The 25,520-nt window shown below is 33.5% G+C and overlaps 1 protein-coding gene across 1 annotated transcript in view; it reads left to right on the top strand.

Annotated features, from left to right (window-relative positions):
- Nucleotides 1–10,581: 10,581 nt before the first annotated feature.
- The window catches only part of LOC129950938 (protein espinas), a 61,561-nt gene continuing 46,622 nt past the window's right edge, over nt 10,582–25,520 (top strand). Inside the window, exon 1 of the mRNA XM_056062901.1 lies at nt 10,582–12,028. Coding sequence (XP_055918876.1) covers nt 10,851–12,028 — 1,178 coding nt within the window. The 5' untranslated portion in view covers nt 10,582–10,850. The remainder of the gene's footprint in view (nt 12,029–25,520) is intronic.

Below are 25,520 nucleotides of genomic sequence, written 5' to 3'. Positions count from 1 at the left end.
GCGAATATTCGAAGTTGCGTTATAGTGTATGTAACGTCGTTTCCACTGATTTGCACTTACAGTAGGCATGTTGAGACGTAGACAGAAGTATTCTATCAATACAATACAATACAAAAAAATATCCCTAGAATCTAAATCAAAGATTTTTAGAGAGATGCCTGTATGTGTGTGCTTACGTACTTTCGGACATTTTTTTCGTGATCCATATCTCAAGGACCAGTATTTGTTACCTCGAACAGTTTACCTTATATGAAGAAAAATAACGTTTTCGACATTAGGTCAAATTTTGAAAAAAAAGCAAATTTTTTAAAATAAGAATCTCAGCATTGATTTTTTGTCAAATATCTTTTCATATAATTTGGCCTCAAACTAATTTCATCTTTAAAAAAATGTAAAATATATATAAAAATCAAATCAATCAGCATAGAAATACCTACGCAAACAACAAAAAACTGACAAGTAGTATGAGAACAAAGAAAGACGTTTACTTTAAGTTTTTCAAGGTCTACAGAAAACTGGTGCGGATGGGAAGTTATCAGTGTGGGTCCCTGACTCTTTTTTAACATTTTATCGTACGTAAAGACATCTGAGCTAAACAAACTTAGTTTCTCCGTATATGCAGAATTATCCCAATATTTAACTTTTCGGTCAACTTTATATACAGGTAAAATTGTCAGTATTATGAAAGTGTAATAGTAATCCTTATTCGTTCCTATTAAATCCACCCCAAAACAATATTTTGAAGTTTCAAGTTCTGAAGTAACCTCATTTTTCTTTCCAATTGAGATAGTTTACAAAAAAGTTCAACACGATGTTAGAAAATTAACCATGAGTTACAATCGTTTGTATTATTTATTAAATTTTCCAAATGCCTATAATAAAATGCAAGGACTTTATCACGACAATTTGTTAGAAATGTTGAACGTAAGAACAAAAAAATGTCATAAATACTAGAAACTTAATTAATTAACCACCCCATCATCACCCCATCGCCATTACTCCAAAAATATAAAATCATCTTAAAACTTTCTTCCAAAAATCAACCCTTGATTGAATACGCATTTTCCATCTAAAGGATAGGCATAAGGATTAAACTTTTCCATTCCAACAAGTTTAGAAATTAACAAGTTGAATGCTTCATAATACAAGAATTAGAAAAGAATAAGAATAAGAATGAAAAAGAGGAACAGCAAAAAAATAACGAAGAGATTTTCAAAAACCCACCTCAGTGGAAGGGCTTTTCATTACCACCCTCTATTTTATGCCGTGTTTTATTAAGGTAACAGTTGTTTTTGTTGTAACACTGAAGTTGTATACAGTCGTTACCAATAAAGGACTCCATAAATAACAAGTGTGTGACATATTTTTCCATTCTGATGTAGTTGAAAGGACGATAGTCAACAACAACAAACGAATATGAGAAACAAGAAGAAAATGAAAGAAATCATAATCAGGACATCCCACAGAGAATAAATATAAACCATTCATAGCAAAGTTTTTTTCTTATTCTCTTATTCTTTCGAATAAGGATATTTCTTCAAAGACAAAAGGTATAAACGAAAAAACCAAATCCTTGAATGTGTGATTTGTTGTGTGTCCTGAATCTGGGGTTTTCTTTTATCTAACCCCAAACTCACTTCATTTACCTTTAGCAGGAATAAAAACAAAATTGAGAAAAATATGCTTTACATTATTCATATTCCAAAGGATCACATCTCCCACAGAGAGTGTTCTCTTCTGTCATTGGAATTATGACAGTACATAATGAAAACTGTTGTGTATATCCTTGCTGTTGTTGGGATATGAAGTGTAATGAAAGTGCTTTTGTGGATGACATCGACTTCGGCATGGCCATGGTACCATTAAGTCTAGTTGAGAGCTTAACTCTATCGTCTGTTTCATATATATACATATGTATGTCCCTACATACATACATAACTTGGCTTCAGAAAAAAGTGTGAATTGTTTTTAGACGTCATCGTTTTATGGTGAAATGTCAGTTGAATAGACATTTACTTAACGATGTGGAATTTGAACTTTTTAAGTTTTTGACAGATTATAAAGTGATTTTTTTTCTAACCACAGGATTTGGTCTTTTCTTCAATGGTTTCATAAATGATGTAGGGAAAAGTTGAATGTAGCCAAGATTAGAGACTGCATGTCATCATAGTTCTGGCGGAATTAAATAAGTTTTTGATTATAAGCAGTTTCATTTCATATTTTGACAGTTTAAAACGAGGGTAATACTAAAAATGGAACGATAAACGCATTAAAAACTAATTGAAATTGCTACAAAAATTTGGAGTCATATTTCACTAGGCCAACACAGTTTCGCGCCTCTTCTCGGCCAGAAAAAGCGAAAGAAACTGGTTGAAAAGTTTTTTCTGTCAAGACAAGAAAGTGTCCTAAGGAATCATAATTGTGTGCGTCACTCTAGTAGAATCGATGAAGTTCCAAATGTTGCCTTTAGTGTTGACGAAAGCCCAGGTCTCTTGATTCCTTGTTGATCCTTGGAATAAACTAAAACACTTAGGTCTTCGGCTGTTCAATGAAAATATCAAATGAAGCCATTAGGTTCTTTTCGTCAACAAATTTTCTTTAGTGATTTTGAACCATTTTCATCTCGGAAGCTACGTTAAAAGGTAGAACTTTGGAATTTGGGGCTCAGTTAATCCAAAAAACAATGTAAAGGATTTATAATATAAGCTTTTTACCATCCTCATCGTGTCACTGTTTGGTAAAATTTTTGGGAGAATGACGGTGTGCTTGGACCTTACTTTTTCGAAAGTAACGTTGCTTTTATATAGTTTTAACAGTGTGCTTGAGAGCTATTGTTAGCTTCCCATAGGAAGTTATTTAATGGATCCGATTTGTCGAATTGAGAATTTTGACATTTCTCTACGTTTTATGGTCCCTAGAGCAAAAATAAAATCGTTTTGGAAAGATGTCTGTGCGTGCGTTGGTACGTACGTTCGTAAGTTCGCAACGTTTTTTTAATCATCTATAGCTCAAGAACCAGTAAAGATATAGACTTCAAATAAATTTTGTTATCCAGATAAAAATACAGAAAGATGCAGAAAGGTCTCCCAAGAAAATTGCGTGGGTGTTTTTTTTTTACCAAAGCAGTTGGAAAAACAATTTTGGTTAACCCTAAATATCTCAAGAACCAAAAACGCTAGAGACTGGAATTAAATTTTAGTATATTTTGTGAAAAAAATACGATTAACATTTGATTTATAAATCAAAAAAAATCGAAGCTAAAGTTTTTTTTATAAAAAATAAAAACCTAAAAAAAAACATTACTCAACGTTGGTAAAAATTAAGTTCGACTCAAATATCTTTCCACAAACTTGAGATTATGGCTTCTTATTAAATTTATCTTATAAAAAATATTGTTTTCAATATTCAGTAAAATTTTGAGAAAAATCGAATAGACAGTTTTTTTTACAAACAATAAAAACATAAAAAAAAACAATACTAAAACTTGGTAAAAATTACTTTCGACTCAAATAGCTTTTCAAAAACTTAAAATATAGTTTTCAAACTTTTTTATTTCACTGAAAATATTGTTTTCGATAATCAATATGTTTTTTTTTTTTTAAATTATATATAAATTCTACAAAAAGTAGTACGAAAATTTGGTAAAAATTGATGTTCGGGTTTTGATATCTCTCAAATTAATTTCATTCATCAAATTTGTAAACATTTAAGAAATGCAAATTAGCAAAACTAGATTTTCAAACTATTTCCTTATTAGTAACAACTTTTTTAAGCCAACACGAAAACCTGCAAACTATTAAGCAAGACAAATCGACAAACGGGATGGGAAGTTATTAGTGTGGGTCGCATCCCAGCCTCTTTTTTAGGATTTTTTAGGCCGTAATTGAAAAATATTGATGTGGATGACATTTATTTTCAACAAGTCAGTGTTTCGTACTAGACAAATTACAAACTATAAAAGTTCTCTGACAGCGTTATTTCACGTAGAAGTTAACAGAATTGAATACTGAGCTCTTTTGATTTAACACAAGATATTTTTTTCTTGGTTCCATGTGAAACATAAGGTAAATTAAAATGCCTTAAAGATTCGTTAAAATACGGCAATTTTTGATTAAAAAGACCTAACGTCATATTTTAAAATCTTAGGTTAAAAGTACTATTTTCCAAAACAGACTCTTTTGTGTCCAGTCGTCCATTTCTATACAATGTAAACCTACATATACATTTTATGACTTTTATTGATTACATTCCCTTTTTTCATTACATATATTTTGTTGGATTTTTCAAAAAAAAATGTGATACATGAACCTTCGAGATTTTCAAAAATTGTCAAGAAATTCAATGAAATGAAGCATGAAAATTTAACTACGTTTTATTTCCATTCAAAAGTCACACATAAATTATTGAAACTTAGTTAAAATAAAAGGTAATTAAATTGACAGAAAGACCCAAGTCGACTCAATTAAAATAAACCCAAACCACTCCTAAATTTGGAGACAAGTAGTGGAAGTAGTTTATTATGATTTCTTCAAGAATTAAGTGGCAAACACACTTCATGTGTGACGATTGAGGCGCCAAAATGAATTCGTCTATAAATACATACAAAATCACAGAATTAATTAATTTCCCTTAGGACTTAAAGTTATTTGTGTCCAAAAGTGATTGTCCTGGGAATTTTCGACAGAGAGAAAAAAAAGATTTTATCTCTGATTCAGTTTGTTATCTGAATTGAAAGTTAATAAATTGTGAGTACTGAATGGATTTAAAAACAAACTAACAACGTACCGTACAGGTACAGAAGGCAGCATACGGCTCTGACGGGCGCCGGCCGTCGCCACCGTACCTTCCCCATAACATTTCCATTCACTTTTTAGGCAAATGGTCTACGAAGCTTTTTGAGTCACTTTCTAAATTATTTTAAGGCGGACTCATTTCAAACTTTTAAACAAGAAGTGAAGTTTTAAGTACGTTGTGTATTCATATGTCTGCAAGCTGCATTGTCGCTGCCATCGTCCGTTCGCCGTTCGCGTTTGTTCGGCCATATTCTTCGAATAAAGAGGTGAAGTATCTTCCTACTTGCCTCTTTATTTGCAATCTATATACCTTTGCAAAGCGTAGCAACGCCGTTCAGTAGTCAAGTTGAGTGAGTATTCAAGACTTGGTGTGTTTTAACTTTTTTAGCTTGTTTTTTTTTTGGAAAACTCAACAATCATAGGCTTAAGGTAGTTATGTAGATACTTCTCCTATTCCTATTCCACCCAACCAACATACATAACATACTTTAGCCATCATCAGCGTGAAATCGCGGAAAAGTAAAACAACTTTGCATGAAGTGACCTATGTATAGCAGCAGTTTGAAATTTAATACCACAAATATTGAAATGAGCATAACAGAGCTCAGCGTGTGCGCTGAACGTTGAAAACTGTAGTAATAAGCGGCTACTCGTTTTGAATTCAGATCAACGACCATTGCAAAAATTATGCTATGCATTGCTTACGATTTATAGATATTTAATACCTATGTACGGATTTTACATTGGACCACAATACCAATTTCCCTATTTATTAATGTCTTAATCTTTGTCGGCATCATGCTGGGCAAATTTTCTACTCGAATGTCGCAATTAAATGTGCGAATTTTACGTGTGGACTTAAACAGCAGGATAAGTTGTTATTAATTAGAACAAACTAAAGTGTTGTCAGTAGAATGTATTGGTTTTCATTACCTCTGGCTTAGGTTTCAAAAATAAAGCAGAATTTTTTTCTTTTTTTTTCAGCTTTCAAATTGGAGTTCGTTACGTTGCTTTGCTGCTACCGATAAAAGGAAACAAATGTTAGCATTCACGGGTAAGTTTATCTAAATTATACGAGTGTGAGATAAGAATAAATCAATGTAGTTAATAATAAGTCAAGACATGCATATCAATACTTTAAAATATGAAAAGGCAGATAAAGTCTTTTATCAAAAATTTAAAAAGGTATATGTTAAAATATAATTGTTACATTCTCATTGGAAGTTCAATTTGATATACAAAATATGCTATTAAAGTATTATATTTCAAAATCGTTTTAATCATGTTAAGACTTGGAAAGTCAAACGCTGTTTTGTATAACGTTTATTCGAGAAATATCTTTCTTGATACAATCTATGAGTGCTACTTGTATCAATGAGACTTAATAACTCGATATTCTCCTCTTCAGCTTTTCAACTGCTGTACTCGTGCTTCCATGAAAGCTCATATTAAAATACACTCAAGCCCAACTTCAGTCGTACTGAGAAGTATAAATATTGGTTCTTTATCTGAACTACGCGAATGTGCACAGAAACCATCTTTCAATGCTTCTCTTTCTTTCCTGATGGATAAAGGCTGATAGTGTCAATTAATTCAGTAAACTTAACATTTTTATCATGTAAGTTGTCCAAAACATTGCAAGTGTTAACTTCAAATTTCGGTTGTAATTGTTGAACACGTAGACAAGAAATAGTTTGGTGAACGAATTTGTATCTATATGTTTATTGTGTATTGTTACCGTGTCAAATAATTACTTACAACACCAACAGCTGACAGTTAGCATTAATTTGGTGGAAAGTTCTTACACTTGCTGCCTTAGGGCATTGTTTTTTTGCTTAGTTTTTGAAAATAACCGAAAGGATTTACGCAAAGATTTACCCTCTCTTATTTGGCGAAATACTTCGAGTGAGTTCCTCTTTCTAAGCTACTAAGACATAACAAATTCACTTATTAGTTAAAGTTTGGTATTGGCTTAGCCCATCTATATATTGATTTTTTGAGCAATAAAAACCAATACCCTATGCATATAGGATAAACCACAACCACCACGACACTCTCACAAGGAGGCCATTCCATATATGTTCCTGGAATTAGCCAGAGGGCTACAACTTACCCGTGGTACCACATCTACAGTGGTGTGTTAATCTAATCTTTGATGAAGTGACATCTTGGGAAGATAACCTTAGAAGTGGTCGGCCGGCTTCTTGTAATATGCAATCCGCCGATTTTTATTGACAATTTACATCATTCCTAGAAATGATTTTTAACTTATTTGAAATACCGACGCTTAAAAGTTGTTCGATTTGTATATTTACTGATTTCTATTGTTTTTATAATTTATATCAGTAAGTCACCCTCTAACCCAGAGGAAGGATGACAGTCCTGTGTTAACCATCTTTCGCAAGATTTAATCTTAGGAAGAAAGTTAACCGTAGCTTCTTGCGTTCGCTCACAAGTTGAGAATTTTCTCTGTGCAGTTCTAAGCTGTGCCTTTTTCAATAACTATGAAATTTCATCATCGACCTGCACTGATTTCTCTAACTTGTGCCCAGGGGCCACCACGTGGAGGTACAAGTAAGCGCTTCTTCCTTCCAGACTATAGATAAGCATATAGCTTCCCTACATCTACATTGATGTCAGTTGGACCCCCTGTTACCGTGTCAGTGAGATAATGGGTTGCATGGAAATATCACTGGTTTTCAGGCATATTTTGCATAAAGATTTTGGCTTACGTCCATAAAAGATCAAGCTGACTAAAGAATTGTAGCCGATAAATCATTTGAACCGACCGACGAGACGTACTTCCTTCGAGTTAATTTTTGGGGTAATGGGTAAAAAAAATATGCTTCTTGGTGAGGAGAAAATCCAATGCATATCATGAATCACCTCGTCATTTACAAAAGCTAACTCTCTGGTGCTGATGTCAAAAAAAGTGTCTGAAATATCTCGCACATGGTTTGCTTCTTATTTAATAAAACGAATTGTCAAGTCCTTATTAAAAAACCCTATATTATCTCGGGAAAACTTTAAAAAGACTTATTTTGAATTTGTTGTAAAGGCCAGTTAAATTAGTCTTAATTCCAATTTTTAGTTTTCATGCAATTTTGCGAGTGTATTTCCGATTATACCAAAACTGGTGAATGGGGTTTAAGATGTTTAAAATAGGATACAAGTGTTTAGTACCTTTCCGTTCCCGTTTAGGCGGGAGGCAATTTTCTAAACGTGTACAAGTGTATTCTGAATCAGTTTTGAGTTATGTTCTAAAATAAAACTTGTACGTAGTTTTCCTACTATTTTATTCCATACCTAGGTATACTCAAGAATACAAACGTACAAATGATGAAGTTTGTATTTTTGTAAGTACGTATATCTTTAGTTAAGTAAGTATATCTTTATTAACGTTGGAATACTAACCACAGTCATCATTTTACCAAAAGTGGAACAAATTTGTTCAGAAACAAAACATTTTAGATTGCAAATCAATGTTTCAATCTAACTGGCAACAAAAACAACATTGGTCCTTCGAGCCGGATTTCCCATGGTACGAAGAGAAAACAGACTAATGTTGGACTGAATTTGTTTGCATTTAGGTCAAGGTTGCGATTTCATAAGGGATTCTATTAGTTTCGCCTACAAAATTGCAATGAGATATATTTTGGAACTGAAATATTCATTCACTTGATGTTATCAACCTTTCTTTCAACAAATCCCAGGCTTTTGTGTAACTGTTAGTCTTAGTACTTAGATCTTAATGATGGAAGAGTACAAATGAACTAATTTTTCAAGAAGAGGATTAATTTTGTGTTTATAGATCACTGAAAGAAGAAACCATGAGTACTTAAAAGTCTAGATCCAAATAACGAGCAAGTTCTTAGAAAACGGACTTAAAAACAGTAAAATTTGCCTTCAAATTTCCATGAAATAATTAATTCAAATTTCAAAAACATAAAAACAGATCAATAAAATGTATCCCTTCTGATTTGTCTTACAAAGATTTTTATGTTCTCCCTTTTTAAATATTAATTGCCAGATGAAAAATATTGAATGACACAAATCCTTAATTGTTCAATGAATCATTTTCCTATAAATTTTAAAATACCAAATCTAATTAGATTTTTAATTGGTCAACTATCAATGTTATTTCAATACTCCTATATAGTTCCTATAAATTCTATAAGTTCCATAGTTTCTGGCGCATTGCAAAATGACTTTGTGACATCATAAATGTTTATGCCCTTCCCAAAAGGATCTATTCTGCAGCTTAAAATAATACTCTCCAAGATAATACTTACTTCTCTAGTAAGTTTAGCGACATCAAAAAGTGGCATGTGACAGCCCTTTACCATAAATTTGTATTTTTTACAATTCTACAAAATACATACTTCGACTTCCCTTTTTTTAATTTTATACCCTATTAACAAAAAACTTATAGCAAAAATTCTTATTAACGAAAGATTAAGTAACGATTCAAATATCAGAAATGTAATTAATATGACATTTATAGACCTCATTAATATAAACGTTCATTGGTTGGATTGTATGATTGCCCTAAACGACTTTCATACAGCCAACAATCAAGTTTTCTCGTTAAAATAAATAAAAGAAAAAGTGTTATTTTGTATCCACCTTTATGGATGGTTTGTTATGTTCGGTCTTTCTGATGATGTTGAGTACCTGGAAAGGTACCTATACCTGCATTGAGCTTTTTGACTGAAATTTCTATAAAAAAAATACCTGGGGTAGATATGTCCATTTTAATTAATTATTAAATTAATATGGATTTGTTTATGTTAACTGAAAAAATATAAAATTTTAAGACTTGAGGCAAGAAAAAAAATTCCACCAAAGTGTAATCCTCAACTACGTTTTGTTCACCATCAAGCAGTAAATCGTTCAGATAAAGCTTAAGTTATTTTTAACCTAAGCCCACCACTGTGAAGTGTATACCGTTAATAAACAACATAAAATATGAATGTTCCAATTCTTCATAAGAATTCTCCATGGCGATCGGTTCTTTTTGCACATTCACCTTTTGGTCGCGTCGGCATCATTTTGGCCATAGAGGCTCGAGCACCCAAGCACACACACATATTACTCACAACTTTCACACGACATTAAGTTATCAAAACAGCAAAATAAAACACGACAAATAAAAATACTCGACAAATTCCCTGACATATTTGCATTATTTGTTACCAAAACACACCACGATCACACGCAATCATCCACATCCATATCCAGTCCAGATATTGCATTCTCCTTTTTGTTGTTGTGTCGTATATTACAAAGAGGTAGGTATGAGGTATTATATGGACCCACAACCTGTTAACCCAAGTCAATGATGTACACTTGATCCCGTGCGCTTTCTCGGTCTTATAAGCTGTTCCAACTTTAAAAATCACCACGAGTCCACGAGCAGCGGCAACAAGCAGCGGCAACGAGCAGCCGCAGCAGCAGCAGCGACAGCCACACCGATCGCGCTCTAAAGATCCATGTTTCCATTTCCATGGATGAGGAACCTAAAACCCATCAACCAATTCATTCCCGTTCCCGTCTCTCAATTCTAGCAATTCTCAAGACAAGACAACTCGAATGAATTCCCTCACACAGCCTCTCTGATGGTCTTCCTCATACACAACGAGCAAATGTCGGCAGTTAGCACACGATTATCTTCGTTTTTGTTTTGACTATCTGTTCCTCGGAGTAAAGTAGAGTTTCCACGTTCCTTCCACTTCCACCTGTAGTTTATTTTTTCTCATTTGACAAAAGTATCTTGTATCTGTCTGTCTGTCTCTCTATACTCTATACAAAACTTCAGTTCAGGTGAACGCCATGCTGAAGCCGATGATCAAGCCATGCACTTCTCGTTTGGCTGGGCGCAGCGAAGTCTCTTGGAATTCCTAGCGTTTCAGTCGATACTTAGACGTGGCCGCGTGCGGTGTTTACACACAGTTTTATGATATTCTCTTCAGCGTCGCGTCGGCACTGTTTGTCTTTTAAGATACATATTTTTTGTTTTTGTTTTTATTTAAGATACATGTATCGAGATACAAAATAATGTCGAATGCAATGTTTAATCAAAATAAGCCCGTGGCTCGGAGGGCGACTCTTATGGCGTGCAAGAATTGGTGGAAGGTGTGTTTCTTGCACAACGACCAATTGAAATTCTTTCAGAAAGTGTACGGTAGACCTCTGACCCTATCGATATGTGACAACGATAACAATAACTCGAAAAGTGAAAGTCTCCAATATCAACAGCCGGGCAGTTTAACCCCAACTCCCTCGCTCTTTCCCAAGAACATGCCTAGCATCCGTAGAAAGGGTAAGGCTAGCGCCAAAAATGAAAACCCACAGACGACAGCGGCGTCGGCGGTGGCGGTGCCATCGTCGTCATCTGCATGTAATTCAACGCGAACCTCTCCCAGATCAGTGAAATCCCGGAATCGTCATAAACGATCCCATAGTGCAACAAGTTGCCAACCAGGTAGTCGGCCAAGCAGCCAACCAAATAGTCGCGCCAATAGTCGGTCAAATAGCCGTTCAAATAGTCGGTCTAATAGTCGCTCGAATAGTCGTTCAAATAGCCGTTCGAATAGTCGACCCAACAGCCGCGCCAGCTGTTCAGAGCCAATTGTTGCAAATGCCAAAGTTGCTATTCTCGACGATACATTCCTTTCGTCGGGAGTCTCCTGTTCAGGGGAGACTTATTCCGATCAGAGTGTGTGTAACGAAGATGTGGATGCCCCTTGGCAGTCGCAGCAACCAAATGCTAACGCGAACGCGAATAATGATGATATCAGTCATGATCACCAAAAGGATCATCAAACTTTAATGGCTGCTGAAGTCGAAGTTGAAGTTGAAGTTAAAGCTGAAGTCGAAAAGAACAAGAATAAGAAAAGTGACCAAATCAAAATGGCTGTTAGTCGAATGAAAAGTCGAAATTCTGCTGACATGGATGATGTTGATAAACATAAACAACAACAGCAACAAAAACAACAAAAAACTAATAATATTTTGTGCGCGTGTGACCGAAACATGCGATTCGAAGAACATGACCTGCGAAACTTGTTTGTGCGGCGCAATCGGAGTGCCCTGTGGGTGCAACATTACAATTATTTTAATTTGAACGTGAATGAGGCCGAATTGCAGTTGAGTGATATCGAAGAGCAATTGGCAACGGTTAATAGTTTGCAACAGTGTGGATTAGTTGCAGGCTTGAATGACAATGATTTATGGTATGTTTTATAAAAGTTATAAAGTTGTAAAGGGCTATATAGTTACCGTTGAACTAATTTTATGTATAGAGCTTTGATGAGTTTAATTTGTTGAAATCGAATCATGTGTAGATAGGTTTGGTATTTTTGATTTCTTTTGGTCAATTGTGTAAGAGAAAAGTTCATATTATTCGTAGCTAGGTAAATTTTTGATTATGAGTCATTCGAAGAAAAATGGGCTTGTCGGTAATGATGTATGGCATAGCTGTAGATTTAGAAGAATCAATGTAAATATTGTGCTCAAACTTATTTCAAAAATTTAATTATTAATAAGGGAATTTTAAAATGTATGTTTTCTTTGCAATGTTTGGTTATTTCATAAATACTTCATTCACTGTATTGACATACGTTAATCTTCAAAACACATTAACCATTTGCAATATGTTTGAATGATTAGTCTTATTTGAAAGCCTCGTAAGCCATTGGCTAAAAGTATATAGGTTACATAATTTCTACCAATACTTCAATTGATAATGTTTAAAAATACTAGTTCGTTTATTAAGTTTCTTTTTAAACGTTGTTTCAAGTTATTAATGCGTTTTTATCAGCAACCATTTGATGACAAAGATTTGTATTAGGTCCACGAGACGTGACTCAAGAAGACTCTTGCTAGTCTCGTCAAACCCAAACGTTACCTTGGTTTCGTAGAAATAAAACTAAGTATACACGATTTGGAGATTTTGCAATTTTGGCCGAACTGTCCAAAGTCTTCTAATACAATTCAATTAGGTAACGTCTGTCAAAAGTGACAGAAAAAAGCAAATAGTGACCGTTTGTTAATTTTACCCAAACGTTAGAAATATGAATGGTAGAAAATTTTCAAGTTTGTGTCTTCTAATTAAAAACTGTCTGTTTAAACAATTGGAAAAGTAGATAATTGGAAGACTCATTAGAGGACGATTTAATTAACAGGTGACAGAAATTATTAAAATATATGTTAGAAGTGAGAACAACAGGTCGTGCAAAAAGATTAAAAAAATTCTAAAATCTGATAACATAATCGACTTAAAGAACTTCAAGAAGATTGAGTCATTGTCGCTCGTCCACTGGCTGGATTTATTTGCATTTTGTAAAGGTTTAAATTGAATTTTGTGTGGAGGTTTGACCATTTGATTTCGCATTCGTTGACGGTGGCAATCTCAATAGCGTTGTTAACATCTTGCCAAACCATGTCCTTTAAATTGGATGATTGGCAAAAACATGACCCAATACCCAATCGAATACTTTGAAAATCCAATTATTTAAAAATAAAAAACAATTAATGTTTAGACGTTTTCGAACGATTGCAAGAATTCAAAGAATTTCTGTCACTTTTGACAGAAAAATTAGGTATTCACAAGGTTGATAAAAAATGGTTAACATTTCTTGCAAAAAATCGCCCAATTTATAATTGGAAGATCTTTAAATCGTCTTAGGCTGGTCGCTCAGATCATAGAACGAGAGAAATTCATTCAGCAAAAATGTGGGAATCGAGTTGAAAAACTCTTTTTCGGTTTTTAAAATTTGCGATTTGAGGACAAAATTGTGTCAAATTATCCAATTTAATATTGGTGAATATCGTTTTGATAACTTTTAATAACACTTTAATTTTCTTCTGGTTCTGTGGTCCGATTGGTCAGATTTATAGAACTTGAAGGGAATAAGCAATCCTTTTGATCCTTTCATCAAAAGATTTAAATTATATTTTCCGATCCTCTGCTTTGTCATTAAATTCCGCTTTGGGTATGTTTCGTTAATTGATATTTAAAAAAATATTTGATCAAAGAAACCAATTTCGTTGTAAAAGGACGAAGTTATGCCAGTGGCAATGGTCAGTGATATCGGCGAAATATCAGACATGCTACCATATCCATAAATTCTTTAATTACCAATTTGCACTTTTTCGCTACCACTGTATTTCCTCAATAAATTCACGAATTCTATTTTTGAGGTCTTGAAACCATTGTGGATCAATTATATAGAGTTTATCTTTCACATGGTCTCAAAGTCTGAAGGGCTAAAGATGTAGATGTAGATGTAGATGTAGAAGATGTAGAAACCAACATGACCTCTTGGAGAAATAACACGGAGGAGAACTTTTTTTGCAAAATTACGATTGTTTCCTTGACAGTGATGTCTTCACGTCCCAATCATACAAATTATTAATTAAACCTTGACTTTAAGTAAGGTAGAAATCATACCACTAGCATAACCGTAAGGGCACCAAACAGTGACATTTTAGGAATGGATAGACTTTTCAACAATCATCTATGAATTTTCAAGGCCTCAAATGAGACAATTCTGCTTAATAACGTAGCCTATATAATGTAAAAATATGTATGTAAATGTATTTCAACGATCCAACCATCGAATATACGAAGTTTCTTGAAATTAATTGGCCTTTGTTCTTCTATTTACTGAACTTTAAAACCTTAAGACATAAGTCGTTTGAAAAATTACTATTTGCAAAGCTTTGCGGGGAATCTACAAAACTGGTCTGCAGCTCAAATATTATCAATTATTCTTGAGATACACACAGGGTCCAATTTTGTACATTACTTAATTATCCCAACCTGTCAACTTCTACCAACAGTTTTACCAGCCGAGAAGGTGTTCCATGCATGACCCAAAAGTTCTTTCGTTTTAGGAGCTGTAACTCCAGACAATTTAGCATCTTTGCAGTTAACTTAAGCAATTTCAATACAGTCTTGAATCGTTTATCGTTTCATTTTTAGTAATAACGTAGTTTTATGTTGAACACAAGGAACAGCTGTCCAAAAAGCGGGCTATTCAAAATTATACCTTTTATTGGATAATCTTTAATTAGTACGAACAGTATTTTTAGCGTGTTTTTCTATATTATTTCAAAAGCATGGTTCTTTTCCAAGAAATCCGAAGAATAAAATACAATATCGTATAACAATCATCTCCACCAACGCATTTGCGAAAAATTCCGTTTCGGTCTCCTTCACTTTTCAATCATAACGAATACGAACCAACAATCCATTTCAATTTGAACGGATGACGACGAACAGAGACACTGATGATGACCACAGTTCCTAATTTCCTGCTGCTGCTGTTGCTGTGGCTGATACAGGAATTCACATTCTTCCTCAACCAAATTATACGCCATATTCAATTATTGAATATTTCGTTGGAAACAAAAATTGGCAGAGCATAAGAAACCGCAATACGTGATACTCTCAAAACTCGATGATAATAATGATGATGATGGTCAAACTTTATATAAATCCATAAATCCTCATACATACATACATCTCCTTTCGTGCGCATCAAGAAGCACCGCGCAATCCTAAGAAATCAAAAAAGCCATAATAGAGGTCAGAGAGAAGATACAATGACCATGACCAACAGCAGCAGGAGAAGGCTTTATGTATACCTTTGGTATATTTTGTCCAAAAGTGTGAAAATCGAATATTAAATTTAGGATTCACTAGCAATTATGGAATGAAGAAGGAGAGGGCGGTCTGGGGAGTAAAACATGCGGATACAAGGAGACATTCTATAATGTAGTATAGGGTACCTGCGAACATGCTTCCTCGCAGGTGCTAATAACTATAGCCCATTCGAAGCGACGCGCAGCAACTTGATTCCAAAATGAAAACATAAAACTTACACTATAAGAGCATGATCGTAAATTGCAAGTGTCGCCTTTATAGCATATCGGGCCACTTATGTAGGTACTGGTAGGTAGGTACTTGTATCATACTAGGTATGTTCGGTTTGGAACATGTCGTGTCGATATCCCATGCAAGCCTAAGGGCGCATTTTGTGCGGACTGCGGATGCGGGCTCCACCTTCGATGCCTATTCGAGGGGGTTAATTTGTATCATCTATACATGGAGCCGATGATAATAATTTTGCCCCTCACATTGCTTTGGAATATCGGTAGCAGCAGCACCAGCTCCAGCATCAACATTAGCAGTGCCAGAGTGATGAGGCTTTGTTTTTGCGCCTTACACTCTCTCATTATGATTTATGGTTTTGCGGTTGGGAAATCTCTGCGCCTACAGAAGCTGCTTTTTGCGGTCCTGATGGCAAATGAAGGGGGCCATCGCCATCATAGATATGCCTTCATATAGCATTACCACTAGAGTACCTGGTAAATGCCCCCGGATACCATGCGAAATGACGTCGTCGTAGTCACCGTAGTCGCCGTAGTCGGATGTTGGAAATCATCTGCATGTTATATGTACAACAAGTACAGCAGAGAGTGTGGTTGGTATAGGAGAAGTGGTGATGCCGTGATGCGAAACCGCGGAATTTTCTTATGTCGGCTTTCTTTAGCGTGCAAAATATTATTGTATATATATGTATGCATCTATGTACGTTCCTTGCCACGAATGTAATGATGGTATAAATGTTCAATCTGAGGCATTTAAATGGATATGTCAGGTCGAGAACCGACACCACCGTACGAACGAAGAGGGAAAGATAATAAAACATAGATGACGATAGAGGGACTTTTTTTTGCTGTTGTTGTTATATCCTGATGGGTGGGCTGGTTGTAGAGATTCAGATTCCCTTCTTTATGTCATGTCTGAGACAGTTTGATATAAAATGAACACAACAATTATAACTTGTCAGAATTTTCCATGAGAATGGTTTTTGTATCTTAATATGAAATCAAATGCCAAAGGCTGTTATAGAAAGAAAAAAAACTTCATCGATGCAAAAGATATTCTTAAGAATTTTATTGTTCTTAAATATTTTTCATAAGAATTGTTTTGTTTTTGTTAAAGCAATATTTATAAAAGGACAAATTATAGTAGGTTAAATTCTGTGTCCCAGAATTTCTGATGTATAATTAAAAAAATATACAAAACAATTCGACAGGAAGACGAAAATGCAAATTTAAAACAAAAATTGTGTATGTTCTTTAATTTGATTAGATTTTAGTGAATATGTATTAATTTAATATGTAAAAAAATGGCAGTGTTTTTATATGAAGGATATGTTGGTGTCAAATTTGGATTAAACAGAAATCATCGTGGCATTGAAAATCTATGTTTGTATGCGCTTAGTTGGAAAATGCTTGGTTTGAACTCATCTTAGAAATCTATTTCCCTAGAATAGAAAAAACTATGGATTAAAATTATTAGACAATGAAACATTATTACGCTAGGCCTTTCCTTAACTACGAATTTACGCCAAATTTGTGTTTGAAATTGTATCTAATATTTCTTATTGAAAAAGAAGGTATATTTGTTTCAGACTCTCACATTATTCTCTGAATGAACACACAAATTAATTCTACGCGTATCTCACGACGATTGTTTTGTTCACGTCATCTTGTAACCCTTTCAAAATTTTGGTTAAAAAATTGTTACTAGATAAAATTGAAATCTCGTTATGTAAAATTATTGTTTAATTGTAAAATACTTTCTTAACATTAATTATTTTACGAAGATCTATAAACGTCCTAAAAAATATAAATTACAATTACTTTCCCTGTTAAATTACTTTTCCTGTCACTTTCTTTTAGTGTCATGAAAAACGAGCACTTTTTCTTTTAAAAAGCATCAGAAATTAACTCTAATTTTCGGAACTGCCCATGGATTTTCTGCTGATACATAGTCGATCAAAGAAAAGGTATTTGGTCCATATTATGAGCTTCATTAAAAAGTTGTGTTACAGTCCGTTCCAGAAATCGCATGAAGCATGTTGAACTTTAATTTTCTTTAAAATTATAAAACTAGAAATTCATAGCTTTATTATATTTATGTATGTTTTTCTTTTTAGTTTAAACTCGACATTACAAACTTTCAGAATTTCAAAAAAATCAGTAAAAATTCACAAAATATTTTTTGTACCTTAACTTTACCGGTGTATGTATAAAAAACGTCTCAATTTGCTTATCCATATCTACAGAATGTTTATTTATTCGTTTAAATCTGGATTGAAAGTCAAATTCTAAATTTCTTAAATTTGACCGGAACCTGTGATCTAAAAAATAAAAGAAAATAGAAAAATAACTCTTCATCTAAAGCTAGATAAGAACAGATTAAGAAATTCCAAACGAAAAAGCATTAACCAAAATTCTTTAGTACCTAAATGAAAATTAAAGAAATAAAAATAAATTTTCAAATCAAATCAACCTTCCTCCGGATTGTTATAAGAAATAATTCTGTCATATTATTTTTTGATTCTTCCTTCAGGACATGTTTTTTTTTGCAGTTGACTTTTAAAAAAAATATTCACCTGATTTAGAAGGAACTTTAAATAGTACTCGATTTAAAATTTTCGATTTGTCAAAAAATTGATGATTTTAATATATTTATATTAAACATTGTTTAAAAATTCGCCAATACCCTACTCTCTTACCTATCGTTTACCTGTTCTAAATATTTTTTATTTAATTAACTCTTTCACTCCAGGTCCATTCATTTTATTACTAAGACTTATTTTGAGAAAACAAAAGTAAAGCAAGTCATATAAATTCCTAAATGGCGTGTAGGTTGAATCTGTGATTTCTGATGAAAACTTAATCTCAACCACTCTCTAATCTGACACCTTCTATGGACATCAAAAACATTAACAAGCCTAGAAATTCAATTAAAACCGATCAGAACATTGGAACTAATTTACTTTTAACATTAACCTACTTTTCATTCAAAAAAATATCACCACTTTATTATATATTTTAGAACAATAAAAATACCCTGAGATAGATAAATAAATTATGTGCGTTAGTAAACTTAAGTGAAAAAATCGAAGCAATAACTTTATTAAGCTTAACAAATTAAAACAAATATATATTCAGGTTAGTTAGCAATTTTTTACAAATTAAAGTTCGAACCTCAGCTCTTTTGTTTCTTAAATAACAACAACATAAATTAAATAATATTTTAAAGAAACTGTTGTTGGCGGTATTTCAATAGATCTTCTTGAGCAACATAATCGTCTTCAAAACAAATTCAATTTACCGTAAAAGGAAAAGGCACACCGATACAGTAAACTATAAAATGAATGTAATACTTCAAACGAACGGTAACACATAAATAAGAATGAAAGAATTTACTCGCATCAAGGAAGGAAGTGTTAAATGATTTTAAAACGTGACTCTAAACCAAACAAGAGATTCATAAATTTATGTTTGTTAGGTAGAGTAGATATTTATATTATTTTCCATTTTCTCTGACTGACAAACTAAATAACATAAATCATTAACCAAGCAAACATATCGCACACATAAAACTAGGTGTTTGTCGTATCTGTAAACGAGGATATATAATAGAGAAGCCCAAAGAGTCTATCTTCTTGTGTGATGAACATTGGATCACCTCGGTTTTTCCCGGAACGAAAGATTCTTTAAGTCAAAGCATTCAACAAGTGCAAAGTCACAAAGATTTATCTGCGTACACACTAGCTAACGCTTGTTAAATTAAAGAGACTATAGTCCAGCCTCTTAAAATATGAAACAAAATTAGTATTTTTTTATTTTCATTTTTTTATTTTACACTAAAAATTGTAATTTAGTAGTTTGTGTTTTGAAATTGAAATGGATAAAATCACTTTTTCAACCATGAGCTGTCTTAAAATTTCAATAACTCGTAGGATATTTGAAAACAAATATGTTTTAAAATACAACTCTACCCCTTTAACTATAGAATAGATCGAAAAACAGTTCACCGCATTCGTCGCTGGTCGTCGTCATTGCCATTTAAAGTTGGTGAGTTTTCTGTCACGTCTGACTTATTTTCACCTCTTCTCTGGCTTCTTCTATGAATATAACATTTCAAAATGCGCACCTGATGCCTTAAGTTGTTATCATTTCTACAAGCACAGATACCTGTAGGTTACTTCTTTTCAATCCCAGGTTAGCAGCGTCTTATTCAGTCACCGTTTGGATTTTGTGTATGTTGTGAATAACAAACATTGAATGAGCATGTACACATTTTGATGAGATGTGCTGATGATGACCACGCTTCCCTGACTTGGAACAATCTCACTAGAGACACTGATCAGATTAAAAAGAAGCAGCAACGAGCAGCCCAACGATCTGGAAGAACACCAAACTAAAGCAATGGAAAAATGTTTCTTTTCATAAAAAATAAGAAAAATGAGATAAAAAAATAAAAAAAAAACAAGAACAAAACTTAATCCGATTACAGAAGTGACAACGGATATGTTATGTCATGGTAGTTCCTCTCTGTCATATACAAATAGGTCTTAAGATAGATGATGGTGTTATGTGTTGTGTCATCATCATCATAAACATCGTGAATATAGGATTTCTTACACCTGTGGAATCAGTTATTAATTATAATTTGTGACTTAAGTTTCTTTTATATCATATCTAAGAATGAAATGGAAGGATTATGAAGAATTGAATGATTTCATTTTTATAAGGAATTAAATTAAAATAGAAATATAATTGTGATTCAACTGCTGCTTCCACATATATTAGCTCTTTTAAAGTGAATGGAAGATCAATGCTCCTAATCTATAATTCTCTCTGATAAAATTTATCTTTTGTTGATTATTTTTGTTCACTTCCCTTGTGAACCTTTTTTCTTCATGTTACTTCGTCAAGCGTGTCAAATTTCTTTAATTATCAATCTACGGAATGAATAGCTTTCAATGTTTTTGTTCCATTCGAAAAATTTAAGGGTCCTTTAATTGTGGGAATCAAAAAAATGCTGAAGAAATTCACTTCCTTCATTATTTTTCAAAATAGCCACCTGTTGCTGGATGTGGTTAGTGAGTATGAAGAATAAGGGTGCAAATCTTCTTCTTCCACTTGTTGAAGAGTTTTCTCTTTTATTTTGGACATACAATATTTTTTTTTTAAAGATTCCCACACCCTGGGCAGTAATTTAGTATGTTTCAGTTCGATGATTTTGAGCTCATCTTCAAAAGAAAAGAAACAAAATTCATCATTTATTAAAAAAAAGGTTTTATTAGAAGTGTTTTAAATGCTTATATTTACATAAATTAACATCAGTTGTTAAGGAGAGAAAACTTAAAATGGTTTCTAGGTTTTAATTTTATTTTATATTCCAACCAGAAAAGCATTGGTATTGTCACATGCGAGACGACATAAGACAATGCTATCTAAAAAGGCTTATGAAACTAGACTTGGAGGTGTCAAAAATATTGTTTGTTGGCAATATTTCACGTCGTGTACTATTGTGTCATTTAAAATATCTTCAATCACAACTACTTTTTGCTTACAAAACAATCAGAAATAAAAATGTGGCCTTTACTTCCACAAAAACTGTCTGTTTGGCGTGCTTATTAAGTTGGTTGAGCAATTGATCAAAAACGCTTCTTTGACTTCTGTAAAGCCATGATTATTGACTTTTTTTTTCAATTTTCATCAATTAAACACGAATGATGTGCAGTAGCAGTGGTCTTAACAAGATATTGCGAATTATCAAACACCTCGTGACACAATTAGTTTATTGAAGGACATTTTTGGTAACGGCGTAGTTTAAGGTTACAAGATTTTGCTATTCAATACTGCTTGACTATTTTCAGTGAGGATATGTAGAGTCGCTAGTCGCTAAGTCAAAAATCCGAAACTAATGACCACTTGGATGACAAAATTTTCTTATATACAGCAACAAATGTTGGAAAATAACATCAAACATTTGACATCCAGATTAGACTAACTTATTCCGATCCAGCCATGGTGGTCATATTCCAGAAATCATATTTAAAATATAATGCCACAACATTATCTTTCCAACAATCTACATTTTTTTTTCAATAAGTGTCCTTGTTTTATTCGGTTCCAAAGTTCTACGTAGACTGCAAAACTGGGCATTTTTTTCCTACTTTTTGTCATCAAAAGCGTATTCTCAAATTCGATTTACATATTCGTCACATTAAGTGTATGTCTCCTAGACTGTATGTCTCCGAACGCCGAGATGACTTGCACAAAGGAATAGTTGAGAGTTGTAAGTCATTATGCTTTGTGATCTGAATTGACTGTTGCGCCCCTTTATTTACTTGCTCCAAAATGGTCCTCGTTACTAGAGATGATTTTTGGGCCAAACTGTGGGTCCTCTTCCAAACGATTCGAAGCCTAGTCAGCAAACAAACGGCATTGTCTATGGTCATGAACTTTGAGCTCTTTGGTCAGTTGGATAATGTACGGGTGTCTGATCTTAAAGTCTGCGAAAGGCCGAGTTCTTGTGCACTGCGAGGAATAGACTGCCTCTGGTTCTTCTGTAGACTTTGACGATTGCGGTGATTTTCTTGACAAATCTTCCGTCCCTTTAACGGACGGTTGTTGGCTACTTATTTACTGAACCGGTCGTCTCAAATTTGGCCACCAAACGTTAAAGAGTCGACTGTTGAAGGGCCATCACGTCTACCGTAAAATTGGGGCAATGCGCGCAACGCTTGCGTTAACGAACGCAATCATTTTGATAAATAAGTTTTATCATTTGAACGTGCTGTTCAATAAACAAAATATTTGACAGATGTCACCAAAAGGAAATGGCCGCAACGGGTTGCCGCCAATATCTACCCGCAAATTTAAAAATCCTATATTTCTATATTAATAGTTTAATTTTCGGTTCTGTAAACGATGCCATATATATAACGTTCTTATGAATTAACGTTGATTTAAAAGTTTCTAGAAAAATGTTTTCGTTGCTAATCGATGCTGCCTATGGCTCTTGTAATTCATTCTTCATTTATTTTGATTCAATTTTTAACAGTGAGAACCAATTACTTATGAGTCTAAAAGACCAATTCTTTAAGGGCAACAATCCAATATTCTAATTCTGGGTTACGTTTCAAAAATAATACTCAAGTAGCAAAAAGTAATAATTCATGCTAATATTATAAATGCAAAGTAAATCTGTCTGTCTGTCTGTTACTCAATCACGACTAAACTACTTAACCAATTTTCATGAAATTTGGTGTGGAGATATTTTGATACCCGAGAAAACATATAGGCTACTTTTTACCCCCTAAAAATGACGCATTCCCATGGGAGAATTTAAGTGGGCCGATCTTCTTTACAGCTAAACTACTGGACAGATTTAAATAAAATTTGGTAAGAATATAGTTTGAGACTAAAAAACGAACGGGAAAACGATGGGAAAAACTACTTTCCGGGGAATTTGATCGCATTCACTTCTAAATTACCAAAGATTTTAATAATATTTGTATAAAGTTGGTATTACGGGAAAACAACGCATTCCCAACCCTTATGTTACATGATAAACTTATCATACACGTATATTAGCGTGCGGGCTTTGCAAGCCACGTGCCTCAAGCCCTCAACTTTAGACGCAAACTGTGTCTCCCACCAAGTTCCACAAATAATCATTTTAAAGCTAAATTTTGCGCTTTGCAACCTTTCATCGGCAAACACGAGCCATCACGTTACACAAAATAATTCACTGGGTCTGTCTTCTACTTCTGATATTCTCTTTCCTTTGAAAGCAGCTTTTGCAATAACAATAAATAAAGCTCAGGGGCAAACGCTGAAAGTTGCAGGTGTAACTTTGGAAAAAAAAACAAACCTTAATTAACCTATGACAATCACACCTAGTATGGCCTTATCCCATCTCGGCACAATTCAAACATACGTACAAAAAAGTACAGCTCAGGTTTTTTCATAGTACTATCCAAAACGACTATCTAATACGGATGAAGTCGCGGGTAAAAGCTATAGTAAGTAATATATGTTAGAAATCAATAGAATATTCTAAGTTACCACTGTTAAAATGGTCTTATTGAAATAAATTTGAAATTAATATTTTAAACCAATATATTCCGTGATTGATTTCAGTTCTGACAAAAATTAGACAAAAAGTTGAATTAAAAAAAAAGGTACGCGTATTTAATATCAAGTTTGTTATCTTCAGTATTTTCAGATTAAAAAAAAAAAACTATAACTTAGCGTTATTTAAAAAAACGGACTTAAACAAAACTTCAGGGTGTTCCTTGGTAAGAAAAAGTTGTCGTCAGTCGTTTTAGTACCTTTAAAGCTACCATAGTTAAACTTTTTTTGCCTAATGCAAATGGAAACGAGTACATCTCGTTCTTTATTACCCATTTCAATATAATTACCACAGTTCAAGTTTTTTTTATTCTCAAAACCTACTTAGGTTATCATTTAGATCAAAACTACTTCAACTCAATCTATATGCCAATTAATGGGTAGCACATATAGGTTCTATCCATACGTATACAGTAGGACTATTTCAAAACAAAAAAAGAAGAAAGAAATGGAACAGATAGAAGTAGTGGGTAAGTAGGAATATGGGAACCTATCTATAACCTCCTACCTAGTAGTTAACTTGACATAAATCGGCATAATGCATCGTGTTCTTTTCTTATTGTTAATATAAAAAGTAAGTATCTACGTATCTATCTATGTTCCTATAAGACAAAAAAATTAGAAAAAAAACAGGAATGGTTATCGCTTTTCAATCTTTTTTAGACTAATTGGTGCACTAGATTTCGATTCTACGAGTATATAAACTCAATTGAAAACCAACCAAAGGATTGGATGATACGAGTATCTATCTCTAAATACGATTATTTTACTGCTAACCGGATTTGTTCTCCATTCTTTCTATATATAAATAAATTGAGAGTAATTAAAGAGTATCTATCGATAAGTTGAAATAGCTTTGAACACACATTACCGCACACATAAATATATTCTATCCACCGCCATCGTCGTCGTCGTCGTCAGCAGTCGGTTAAAAAAAGAAAGAGCTCCCTGTTTTCCATTTAGGGAAATAGCTTGATAAATAATGTTATTTGGGATGAAAAGTGACTCTGGATATTGTTGCCCCACCTGGGATAGATAGATAAAGTTAATTTATATGACATGCAGTATCACTTAAGGCATTATAAAGTTGGAGCACTTGAACGCGCGACTTGTCGGTCGAGGACTGATAATTATTGTGCACACTTTAACTTACTAACTTAGTCGGGTAGAGTAGGAAATAAATGATAAGCAACTATGTTAAATATTTTATTGAAAAAAATCAATAAACTAAGAAATAAACTATCAATTAATTGGCATTCAGTGAATTTTTAGTCTAAGTTATGAACTTATTTAAATGCCAAACTAGGTACCAACCAGACACGTCTGACAGTTTTTGCTTTCAAAAAATTCGAATTTGAAATGCTTCCCACTCTCATAAAAACCCCAAAATAAAAAAAAATCTCAAGTAATTTATGCTCACGAAGGTCGATGTAAGATATGTTTTGATTCAATATATCAATACCCTGTCGCGTTTTCTATACATCAACCACGCACCGGTCGCACCACATAGCACTGGATTGCGATGGCGATATGGCGATCGATGGCGGCTGCTGCTGCAAGACATTTTTATATTCATCACCTGTGCCTCAGGTTGTGAATTTAACAACCTTTTCAATTTTTATTCTACCAACGATCGACAGATGAAAATAAATAAAATTACAAACAAACACAAAACAATTCGAAAGTTGTACGCGGCTTGATCGAAAG

The sequence above is a fragment of the Eupeodes corollae genome, chromosome 3, assembly GCF_945859685.1.
Source record: "Eupeodes corollae chromosome 3, idEupCoro1.1, whole genome shotgun sequence".
NCBI classification, from domain to species: domain Eukaryota; kingdom Metazoa; phylum Arthropoda; class Insecta; order Diptera; family Syrphidae; genus Eupeodes; species Eupeodes corollae.
The sequence above is the reverse complement of the archived record's forward strand: the minus strand, read 5'-3'. Positions and strand labels throughout refer to the sequence as shown.